The sequence below is a fragment of the Alligator sinensis genome, unplaced genomic scaffold, assembly GCF_000455745.1.
Source record: "Alligator sinensis unplaced genomic scaffold, ASM45574v1 scaffold444_1, whole genome shotgun sequence".
In the NCBI taxonomy this organism is placed as follows: Eukaryota; Metazoa; Chordata; order Crocodylia; family Alligatoridae; genus Alligator; species Alligator sinensis.
In genome coordinates this window covers 4,013,328-4,025,664 of record NW_005841886.1, presented here as the reverse complement: position 1 = coordinate 4,025,664, position 12,337 = coordinate 4,013,328, and the positions used below count along the sequence as shown (strand labels likewise).

The following is a 12,337-nucleotide window of genomic DNA, read 5'->3' as shown; positions in this document are numbered from 1 at the left end:
CCCTTACATGTGTGGTCCCCCCAGGACCTTCGGCTACTAGCCCTGGCCCACCTCCAGGCCAGCTGAAACCCCAAGCCCTTGGCTCTTGGGCGTTCTTCGCGGTGGCCCCCGGCCCTTCGACCCTTCCGCTCCGGGCCCCAGCGTGGGCCAGTCAGGGGAAGTCCAGACAGGCCTGAGTCTATGGCCTTTTCTCTCTCTCCAGGGGTCCACCCTCCAGGCCCTCCAAACAAGGGGTAACCCACCCAGTTGTGGGGGCTAGGGGTTAAGGCACCCCAACCCACCTTTCACCAGGGTGGTAACTGGCCTGGCATTTCCTGGGGCCCCCCGTGCCCCTGGGAGCCCCACCAGGCCACCCACTCCTGGCAGGGGGCAGTTTTAGGTCATGCCCAGGACCCGGAGCCTCCTGACCCCCCCCTACAGCTCCTCCCTTACCTCCAGATGATCCCAGCAGCCCTCCAGCCAGGCAGTGTTGTTGCCGGGCCTCCAGCAGCAGAACTGCCCTGTTTATATGGGCAGCCCCAGATCCAAAATGGCCGCCCTCAGCAGGCACCTGGCAGCTGCTAGCTCCAGGCCCTTGAAGTGGCAGGTGCCCACAGTGCCCTGCCACAGGCCCCTTCTTCACTTAGGGCCCTAAGCATGGGCCTAGTTTGCCTATGCTTAATCCAGCCCTGTCTATCTTTAGATAGCGGTCACAGCCACACAGTAGCTAGATCACTGAGGGAGGGCAAAAGGCAACCACAGGCCCCATCAGGGGCACGAATCAAAGACCAAGTTACCAGATCCAAAGGGAAATCCAGAAACAGAGTCCAAAACACAGGTAGGGTCATGATCCAGAACAGGATGGCAGATTACCAGATCCAAGGGAAAATCCGCAAGCCAGGATCAAAGAACAGAGCCAAGCAGGGTCAGGAATGTCAATGAACATAGGAGCAGAGTAGCTTAAAAAGCAGACCTTAAGCAGAACTGCTAGGTGGCCTGGAGTCTGTTGTCATAGCCAGAGATGAATGGAGAAGCAGCCAGTCAAAAGGCCCAGACAGTAGCCAGCTGGAGTCCTTAACTATGTTAGGCCAACTAGGCAATTAGCCCAGGCTGGACTGTTTGTTAGGGCCCATGACAGACGCACAGGAAGGAACACACGCCAGTGTCCTCTCTGCTGGCCAGGCTGGCTCTGCTGAGCTAATGGGAGTGAAGAACTATGTTTTGTCACAACAGCAAGCAGACGGGATGCTGAGAAGTAAAAGGGTCCGTTATATGAGAACAAAGCCATAGCATTTTTGGTGAAATTACTTGCACTGGGGACAATACACCGATCTGGTTTAGAACTTGGTATGGCCCCACTGAACACCCCAGCTGAGGAAATCCCACTTACCCTGACAGACCAGACTCAACAGAATATGTGCATCATGCAACAGAATATACGCATTATGGGATCATGGTAGGCCCCTGCCTGATGGACATATCCAATGGCTGTGGTAAAAATAACAAACGAACCAATGAAAACCTACCTAGATGCAGATGTGCTGGATATAGCTCACTCCGCCCAGGGAAGGTGTTAAGAGGCTGATTCAGTTACCTGATAATATTTGTTGCATTGAGATTTCGTAGCTTCTCAGAGTGAGATGGATTTCCCAGGCATCGTCAGGCCTGTAAGCCTTTTCCAATTTGTTAACATAGTGTAACACCAGAATTGGGCAGTGTCTAGCAATGGTCTCACCTGTGTTATGGAAAAAGGTAACACCCCCACCCTGGCAGCCCCTTCCACTCCTGTGTTCCAACAATGTAACCTATGCCTATGTACACTTCAACATTGCATTAGACCAGTGGTTCTCAACCTTTTTAGGCTTGAGTTACCCTTTAGAAAATATCAGATCTTGATTTTCATTCCCTTTTTTACTACAGAAAAATAATAGGATAATTGTTCCATAGCAAAGAACTCAGAAAGACATAACCAGTCAGAATGTTTTTAACGCTGTGGATTCCTATTTGAAATCTCTTGTTATATCTTGTGAATCATGTTTACACATCTAGCACTGCTAGCATTGTGTGGCACTCTATGGCACACTTGAAAGGATCTCAAGGCACCGCAGGCAGCTGTGATACCCTGGTTGAGAATCACTGCATTAGACTTTAGCTACAGTATTACCCTGGGAGTTAGTCTATAAGTACTTTCCACCACAACTCTTAATCCCTTTGGAGTAACTGCCTTTCAATGTACCATCACTCATTGAGCCCAGTCTTTATCCCTAGATGTCTGATCTTGCACATGGCTGCATTAAGGCTCATGCTGTTCAAGTGAGTTCAGTTTACCAAGCAGTCTGGACAGCTCTAGAATCATGCTGCCCTTATCTCTTTCTGTTTGCCAGTTTTGTATCACTGGCAACCCTCACGATCTTATAATGTAGTCATCTTGGACAAAACTCATTTGCATCCCTAGGGAAGTGTGAGGAGAAACTGTGCCCCAGCCCTCAAACTGCTTGCTCTGCAATGGGCTTGTCTGGGCCTAGGTGGTATGAATGGCGCCTTTGGTAGACCTCAACAGTAGGCTTCTACTGTGCCTGGTTTTAGCCAGGTATAAAAGGCCTCATGTATAAATACTTAAGTCACTTAGTTGTTAACACTGTACAGTGAAATCCCTATCTCCACTCCCTGCCCCTACAACATGGTGCCTGTGACAGGAGTTCATTCCAAGGCCTGTCTAACATCAGCCTGACCCTCTGTCTCTGGGCTACCCACCCACCTCTCATCTGCCATGCCTTGATGGAGCAATAATTATGATGTTACTCAGGCAGGAGGCTGCCCATTTACTACCCTGACACTAGGGGTTGCTATCCACCACTCCAGGCCTCCCCAACACGGTGGCCCACACCTTGCAGATGGTATATAGATGTTGACCTGCACCCTATGGCGCTGGGTCTGCTCACGCCCTGTTGCTGCGCTCCCTGGCACTGGGGTCTGCTCACCCCCTGTTGTTATTCCCCCTGTCTCTGCACCCCCCATCACTGCGCCTCCTGGCACTGGGGTCTGCTCACCCCCCTGTCACTGCACCCCCTGGCGCTGGGGTCTGCACAGTAGTGTGCCCCAATGAGGCCTCCTCCTCCCCTTAAGCCTCAGTCCAGTCCACCAGATAAAACAACAACATAAATATGAGCCCCTGGGCTATAACATAATATGAGTCCTACAAACCACACTCTGGCTCTTTAAAACCCCAAACTGCTCCTCAAGTATTGCGTACCTCCCAGCTCTGGGTACCTTGTAGACTCCTGGAGACTCATGAGTCATAGCAACAGTCTGGCCAGCAGCCACAGCATTCCTAGCTAGTTTTGCCATGCAGGAGCTTTCTTCCCCAGGCAGCTTGCCAGAGACCCCTCCTGCCAGCCTCAGCCCTGGGGTTTATATGTGCCCAGAGGCCTACCCCTTCCTGCCAGCTGACCGGCCTGGGTAGCTGGGCTACTAATCCCTACCTTCCTGGTGCTTGGTGTTCCTATAGACTCGGGTCTTAAAGGGGCAGCCCTGCCTCCTCGTAACAGGGCTAAGGTTCCCTGTTACAGTGCCTAAGTCTAGATCCCATGGAGCTGTCAGGAAAGTGGCTCTGCACACAGAACCCAACCCCATCCTTCCTCTCATCTGTTCATGCTGCTTTGGAGGGAGTGGTCTGTCCCATCTAGAACTATGTTAAGCCAACATCCTGGTTGCACTTAGAAGTGCTCAAAAGTCAAGAAATACCCAAGAGAAGGCCTCTGGCTCCTTCCATATGCACTGCCCAAGCCATAAGGTGGGTGGAGTGTGGAACTTCTGGACTCTGCTTCAGACACTGCACATCCCGTTATTGAATGAAGCAGGAGATCAGAACTCATCATCTTGCATCCTGAGTGCTCACTCGCTGCAGAGCTTTGAATGGGCCACAACCCCTTACCCCTCTATCAGCCTGGAGTTGGCCTACTCTGCCTCCTGTTACATAATAGAGGAGCCTGACCTGCTGGCAGTATAGGTGGCATCTGAAGAAGGGGCCACTCAGACCCTTGGTCTCTGAAGCAGCAGGACAGTGATCCCTGAAGGCCTACAGAGCTCAGTGCCTCACCTAAGAACCCACCCTAACTCCCAAGAGCCTAGTGAACTCTCATTGCAGCTACTAAGGTATGTGTCTTTAGTGACCAGCACAGCACGGTAGGGATAGGACTCACTCTAGTGAACGCAAAGGAGACTTCCTTTCTGAGACAGACAGACTTAGAGACCCAGGGATTCCTCCTGGTTCTCTAGCCCTCATGGGCTCCAGTGTCCCCAAACAGTGTATCCACATGATTTGGAAGGAGCTGATGAGTTTACTGCAGCCTCCTGAGATGGCATAAAAGCTGTGTCTCCAGTCATATGAGGCTCTGAGGGGCTGGCAAGACCAGCTGAGTACAGCAGGGCACAGGAACAGAGTAGAGAGGGAAGAGAAAGCTCAGAAGTGAATTCGTGAGAGATGCTAAGAGTGAGGCAAAGCTTTGGGCAGTGCTCAAGGCCCAGTGCCCAGGGAGAGTCACCAAGGTGTTGGGGATACTGCACAGCTCTGTCTTTTCCTCTGTCTCTGCAGATGAGCCTGCTCCCTTTGCAGATCAAGGAGGATGAAGCAGACCTGGTATTCCACCACCACTATCCTCCCTACCCTAGCATCAGTCCCATTCCACCATGGCAGCTCCCAGCCCAGCCCCCGGCCCGGCCACAGAAACATCCTTCTGTACGGCACCTCAGCCTGGACCAACACCCTGCCTCAGTGGGAAGAAATCGCAATGAGTGAGTAAAATGGACATAGCTGTAGTGAGGCGTTAGCAGTAGGACATGTTGAGGAATGAGCTGCTACCAGATGCACTGAGCCAGGGAGACAGGTTGTTGGCTGTAGAAAGAAGAGGTGCTGCTGCCATAGTGTAACATGTTGGAGTGCCAGGGTGACCATGACGCCCCCTGGTGGCTCAGCAACCATGCCCTGCTCTGCCCCTAGGGTACCCTCCCTGTCTCTTCTGCCATGCCTTGATGGAAATAAAATAGGGAGACTGCCCATTGACCTTTGCTGGGCCTCAGTCCCACTGGTCCCAGGCCCCTGGCTGGGCCTCTAGTCTCAAGTCCCTAGCTAGGCCCCGTAAGCAACTGTGCCTGGCTGGTCACCCAGAGCCTTATGGGCTAATTGCACGGCTCCGAAACCTTCCCTTTACCACACCCCATGCCTTGCAGGTGTTACTAGTACACTGTCCATCTGTTGGGGCTTCAGCCTCCTCATCATCTGCCCCTTTAATCTAGCTAGGCCTGCTAGCCTAGGCACACTGGGATGGATCTGGCTTTGAGGTACTAGTTTCACTTGTCCCTTCCAGTTGCTGGGCCCCTGGCCCTTCTGTGACTGCGCCCTCACTGGGCACTAATGAGGCTTCCTCCTCCCCTTATAGCCTCATCCCAATCCACCGGGGAAAGTCATAATTTAACATAAGCCCCTGGGCTGTAAGATAAGCAAAAGAGAAGCAGGACAGGAGGGGGCAATGGCAACAAGGCTTCACTACTCCATGTGCCTGCAGGTATGCCCCAGAAAAACTCTTTCTGTTTCTTGGGCTCCAGCAGGAACCTTCTCGGTTAACGGAAGGACACTGCTGTCTGCCCTCTGCCCCTTTAAGAGAGCAACCCTTTCATTCTAGGGCCAGCACACCTCCCAGCATGGCTCCTTGGGAGCAACTCAGGCAGCAAAGCAGTCTGGTCAGTGCCCCTGGGTGCTTCTCCTGGGCAGAAGCTCCTAACTCTGCGGTGACTAGGGCTAATGTGGTTTGCCCCCTCAAGGCCCAGGTTTATATGCACCCCAGACCCTGCCTACATCTGGTCGGGTGACTGCCCAGGCTGGCTGCTAATTACTTCATTATCCCAGCTGCCCTGGCAATTGGCAGCTGCTGCCCCCTGCCCAGCCTACAGAGCTCCCTTGCTGGACTGCTTATTCTACTAAGCTAACAGAGAGCCTGGGGCTCTTTCTTACGCATGGGCAGTGCAAGGGCCTGGAAGTGGGCTGATAGGTTTATGGAATTAGCAGAGAGGGAGGGAGTGCCTTGGTCCCAGGAGCATCAGGACAGGAGGGGGCAATGGCAACAAGGCTTCACTACTCCATGTGCCTGCAGGTATGCCCCAGGAAAACTCGGTTTCCTGGGCTCCAGCAGGAACCTTCTCCGTTAACTGAAAGACACTGCTGTCTGGCTTGTTACTAGGCATAAGGGAGGAACCTTCTCCCCCGAGACTGCCATTCACTTCCTGCCCTCTGTTTGTTCCTGCAGGTTAGTGGTCCCTCCGCCTCCGCCACCCAGTGCCACTGGGACAGTGGGAGCTGATATCCCGCCTGCCTCAGGTAGGGCCTTGGCCTGGCTGCAGCACAGCTCCTTCCCTGGGCAGGGGTAATTCCCTGCCCTCAGACATGTACGGGCCCCCTCTCAGAGGCAAGTACTTGTGGCTGCCTCACTCCCTTATGGGTACCTGCCAGAACACCATGGATGCTCAGTAGGCCTGACACCTCAGGTTTGTGCCTAGCCTTAAGCCCTGGGTCCCTGGGTTGTTCCCAGTCACTGTCCTTTTCCACCTTCTCTGACATGCTAACCTGAGCTTTAAACATCCTGTAGCTGACTCGAATCACGGGGTCAGCTCAAGTCTACACAGCATTCACCTTGCCCGAGGGGTAGTGTTATTAAACAGGTTAGCTCCAGACTGTACCATAACCCTGCAGCCTTCCCTGCTTGTGTCAGTTTGGATCCTTTATCTAATGCCTCATAATTCTGGCCTGAATCCCATCATCCCTCTGGTCAGTGGGCAACTCAGTGCGCAGCACTGGGGCCACTCTGGCTTTGCAACTCCAGACACCTGGGATAGCAGTACCTCTGAGAAACAAGGTCACAGACTATCCCATTTCACCATGCAACTATCTTATTTCTGTTCACAGAGTATTATGACTTCGCTGAGGGGAAGTTGTGAGCCTCTGAGACATCCACCCATCGCCGGCACTTCCAGTTTTGCCTATCCCTTTGGACTTCTACCAGATGCAACTGCATCTGAGGCCTGGTGGAGCTCCTGAGATTGGCCCTGGTGGACTGCTATTACCCTCACTAACTGAATTAAGTCTTGTGACACATGGTCTCCTGTCATTAACCTTGTCCTGACGGAGGGGACCAGACAGTCTGTCTGGAATTTCTATCAGCTGAACAATTTACAAAAAAGGATGACACTTCATCATCCAGTTGCTTCCAAGGTGTGGCCATTTCTTTACACAACAACAGCTATGATCCCAGGCCTGATACCATTAGCTGCAAGTACATGGGAAAATGTCCTTCCCCTTATGGAATAGACTTGCTTGTTTGCCCTGGTGATGGGTCAATCAGATCTCTAGTTCCTGGCTGTGGTGGTGGAGGACAGCAGGGTGTTTTCCAGCCCCAAGGGACAATGCAGGTGTCCTGGACTGGATCTCACAGTAAAATCAGAGATATGATATCCAGGTGTCAGCTATTTTTGGGTGCTGTTTGACTGTATGTCCATGGCCTTGCTGGCATGGCTCTGGGGTAGGAAGGAATGAGCTGGGTGGGCTAGACCTGGGTATCCCCATGTCCTCTGAAGGCCTCTCCATGTATTGCATGCAGGTGAGCTGGACAATAAATGCCAGCCACAGAGGAAAGGACTAGGGTAATATCTGGCCATGAGAAGGTCAACAGAAGGCAACACAAGGCCCAGAGTGTGGTATCCTGAGGCTTGTAATGTGGAAACAATTCTTTAATATATCCAGAAACATATCTACAGCTATTTACAGTAGAGAGGTAAGATTATTACTGCTGTCCTTGCAAATGTCTTGTGGCTGGCCTGCTTCTGTTCTGCCATTCAGAAGCTCCCGGTGACCTCACCCAGGGTCTCATGGGATACCACACTCCTGGACATTCTGTATATCCAGGAGGACTTACCTTATGTCATATCTTCCCCTCTTACGAGAGCCTAACTAGACTAATAATATTACAACAATAACTATCACAAACGCAAACAAATATCCCTCAACCAGCCTTTTGGCTATTTCAGCACTCTTCCATCTCTGCTGTGTTGCAGCCCCTCTGTCTCTGTTCTTGTCTACAATTGAACATTCAGTCTCCTGGTCACATTCTGGGTTAACTTGTAAATTTGTTTCAGCTGGTGTCTTGTTGCTGTTTCACTTGTATCATTCTCATTGTTAGGTATTTTGAGAGGGTATCTTTGATTCCTTTAAGATTTGCCCTTCATCCATGATGACCAAGTATGAGTGATTGACTCTTCTTTGATTACTGTAGCTTTAACTGGCTAGTGTCCATCTTGCCAGATTCATACCGGAGCTTTGTTTTTCTTTAACTCTGGAAGTGGCTTTGCTTTTATACTGTAATTATGCTTCTCTTTGTACTTTTCCAGTCTTTTCTGTACTATCAACAGATTCCTCTGTCACCATTAACATCTGACTCAAGTTATAGAGAAGTTCCACAGGTGACTTTCCAGATTACAGTTACATAGATCTGAAGTTCAGTAGTGCCAGGTAGGAATCTTTTCCTTCCTCATTTGCTTTTTTAAGCATGTTCTTCACAAGACATACTCCATATTCTGCCAATCCAGTCATTGCCTGGAAGGTATCTGAGACTGGATGTCGCATAAAGAAAATCATAAAGTTGAGCAAATTTTTGAAATTTCCTATTCTTGAGCTATGGTCAATTTCCAGTAATTATAGTTCTAGGAAGTCCATGGTGTGCAAATATAAATGTAACATGTTTGACAACTGTTGTCACTGTGGTATCTTCAAGCGGACATCACTACTTCCGGGAAATTAACATAGTAGTCTATTATAATCAGATGGTCATGTCTTCCCAAACTGAAGGATTCAATTCCCACTTTGTCCCATGGAATCATAAGTTGCTCAGACTGTATCATTGCTTATTCATGCTTGGCATCCCTGTACTTTTGACACATTCCACACCCCCAGACCAGGCCTTCAGTATCACTCTTCATCCAAGATCAAAGACAACATCTCTGCCTTTCCTTTTTTAATTGGTCATTCCCAGATGTTCTTCATGCATATGTTCCAAAATTTTCTCTCTCATCACTCCAGGAATCATAACCTGTATACCCTTCATGAGTACTCTTGAGATCACTGAGAGTTCATTTTTATATTGAGACTATGCAAATGGGACAGGGCAATTTTTTCCTCCTTAACTTATTGGTTGCATCACTTTTTGCAATGTTGCATCTTTATCCATTTCCATCACCAGTTCATCCCAAATGCCTGAAGATACATTGCATGATGCTTTAATTATGTTCACAGGTATGGTTACAGTTTATTCCAGATCATCAGCTTATAGACTGTTTGACAGAGGGAATGCTCTTGAAAGTGTGTCTGCCATCACTGAGTTGTGTCCAGGTTGGGACTTGTATCTATCATGCCTCTGCAATTTCAGAAGTAGTCACTTGATCCTTGGTGGTATATCTCCAAGTCCTTTTTTTGAATTTTTCAGTCAGTGGTTTGATAAATTTTTCAATCAGCGATCTGTTTCTACAATGATCATATAGTAAATCATGGAATTTTATACATTCATAAGCCAAGCTAAAGATCTCTTTCAATTTCTGCCTATAATTTTTTTTGGCTGTGGATACCTAGATACATATGAGATTGGCAACCAATCAGTTCCATGATGCTGTAATAGTACTACTCCCAATCTATCTTTTGAGGCATCTGCGGAGAGTTTGGGGTCTTTTAATGGGCCAAAAAATTGTAGCACTGCTGCTGATGTCAATATGTGTTTTAAATCATCACATTTACTTTCATACTCTGACATCTAGACCCATTGCATGCCCTTGCTGAGAAGATGCCTCAGATAAGCTGTGCGAGCTGCGTACTTAGCCATAAACTTGCTGCCATAATTCAACATTGATAGCAATCTTTGAACTCCCTTTTTGTTGTCAAGTTTAGGCATGTTCAGTATGGCCTAGATTTATAAGTTGTTGGGTAAGATTCCTTCTGAGGTCAGTTACTTGCCCAAATATGGTATTTCTATGGTCTTATACTGACATTTGTCCTTAGTCAGTTTAAGGTTGTTAGCTCTTGCAATATCCAATAATTTTCTCAGTCATTCTTGTTGTTCAATGGCATTACTTTCCCAAATTATTGTCATCATTGTAGACCTTCACATCTACTAAACCCTCTAGCACAGGGTTGTGAACCCAAGAAAATTGTTTTACTGACAAACTGCCAACTTTTTCTTTTTGAATGATATGTTTTACATAATGTAAATGCAACCTTTGTTTTACATAATGTAAATGCAACCTTTCTGCCAGGCCCTTGATGGCAGCAACGAGTCCTGGTTTCAAATGTAGGAGTTTAAAGCCAACCATAGTAAAAAGTTTGGTTGTCGGGGATAAGTTTGCAGACTGTCAGTAAAAAAAAAAAAATCTTGAGTTAGCTCCCCTGCTTGACTAGAGCAAAGATTTTATACCATGCTGCTCCCACCCTAGGGGTCTCCTACTCACCCACACACCTTGCTATCTCTTGCTACATCCCTGCAACATGCTGCCCTGCCCCTGAACACACCTCAGTTGATGCCTCACCCCCACCCCCAGTCCTGCAGCTCCATCCCAGCTATACCACTCCCTCCTCTACCTGTGATACAGTGATGGGATGCAACAGCAGCAGTACATGGCTGGCGAGGTGGGGAGGGGGACTATGAAGGCTTCTGTGGGACTTAATCCTTGACAGAGCTCACTGTAGAGTGCTACACTCCTGCTCAGATACCAGGTGGTGCTGCTGTGTTCTGTTTGTCCTTCAACCTCCAGTCTTGTTCAGACCATTTCTTAGTTTTCACAGATAGCTCATTTTTACAGACTTTACAGCCTTTTTTTTTTTTTTTCAGACTGTCCTTAAATTTATGGACAACTGGCACCCCTGCTTTCGCATCTCGTTCATTGTGCAGTGAAATACTTCTGGAGTTAAGCATATTCTAAAAGTCAATTTTAAAAGACCAAGTCTGCATACAAGGGGGCCCAGGAGTATGACCTGTAGCAGGAGCTGGAGTTGGAGCTGGAGAGTTGCTGGAGGTGGGCAGAGCAAAAGAAAGAGAGGGGCAGGAGGTACCTCATGATGTGCTGAAATTATGTGCAGCAAGCACAACACTCCTCTAGGCCTAGCAACACAATGTAGAGCACTGTGTTAGGCCCCCAAAAAGCTGTGCTGCCATACATTGGGGTACACAGAAGGGTTAGTGGCACCCTCCCCGTCCATGCAGTGCTGGTCCCTGCAGTTCCCCTCAGGTCTATAAAATGCATGGTTGCTCCATTGAATTTGCTTTGTAAATCAAGAGCCCCACTGTCACTAATTATGGGGCTGTAATTATCCAGGCTGTGGGATTCCTGCCTGAGCCCACCAATCTTTCATAGATCATTCTAGCAGGGAGGAGCTGATGCTGTTGGCACAGTGTACATCCCTGGGAGAAGGGGTGCAGTAACAAGAGGCAGGGAAAGGCAAGGGACTCCTGCAGAACCCAAGAGGCCCAGCCACCGATACCTTCCTGCACTGGCCTGGAAGTGACTGGACCAATGCAGCAGCTCATGCCATTGTAGCAGGCCAGTAAGGAGTGCTCCTGCGCTTAGCCACCCACCTCACTGCACCCAACCACCTTTCAGGCTCCAAGTGCCTCCTTGGGGGCACCTCATGTCCAGCCAACCCCCTTCCTGGAGTACACCCACAAGCCTGGGGGTAATGCCACCACCACCCAGGGTCTGAACTGATTTTGGCCCTATGCCCCCTGGGAAACAAAGGCCTAATAGTCCTTGAGGGGTTCTCAACCCACTGCAAGAACTTGGGGTGCTTCCCTCAGTTTGAAGCACAAATGGCTGTCTCCCTTAGTCAGCCAAACCAAGGGGACCCCAAGGCATAATCTAGACCCTTTCCCAATAAGTCTCCTATGCTAGGTACAGAGGAGGACATTATTGGTTACAAGGAGTAGGTTTGGAATAGGGTACAGGGTAGAGCAATATCAGAGAAATACCTTAGAGCAAACAGTGGCATGGTAGCCTCTGACCACACATCTGAGTTACTGAAAGCTATATCTCTAGTTAGAACTCAAGTAGCTTACTCACAACTATCATCCAGAGCCAGGTGGAGATTTCCTCTGGAGGCAAGCAGATCATTGAACATGAGTTTCAAGAGAGAGAGCAAGTTTCAAATGGTCCAGCTGCTCTGAAAATCCTCATCATAACTGCTCCCCACACCTCCCGGGCAGTCCTTAATTTATATAGATACCTTATGACCTCATTTACCTGATCCAATGAAGGCCAGCAGCTGTTGGCGGCC

General features: G+C 49.1%; 1 protein-coding gene across 3 annotated transcripts in view; it reads left to right on the top strand.

Moving 5' to 3' along the window:
* The window catches only part of PRR29 (proline rich 29), a 28,793-nt gene extending 16,895 nt beyond the window's left edge, over positions 1–11,898 (top strand). Inside the window, exons 4-7 of one of the 3 annotated variants that reach the window (XR_003092630.1) lie at positions 4,574–4,773; positions 6,282–6,352; positions 6,938–7,243; positions 10,899–11,898. Coding sequence is in view for 2 of the 3 variants with exons in the window: in XM_006017866.2 (XP_006017928.1) it covers positions 4,574–4,773; positions 6,282–6,352; positions 6,938–6,969 (303 nt within the window). In the remaining variant the exon portion in view is untranslated. Of the gene's footprint in view, positions 1–4,573; positions 4,774–6,281; positions 6,353–6,937; positions 10,090–10,898 lie in introns of those variants that run through there. The other 2 variants (XM_006017866.2, XM_025196856.1) reach the window with 2 other exon arrangements.
* Positions 11,899–12,337: the final 439 nt, after the last annotated feature.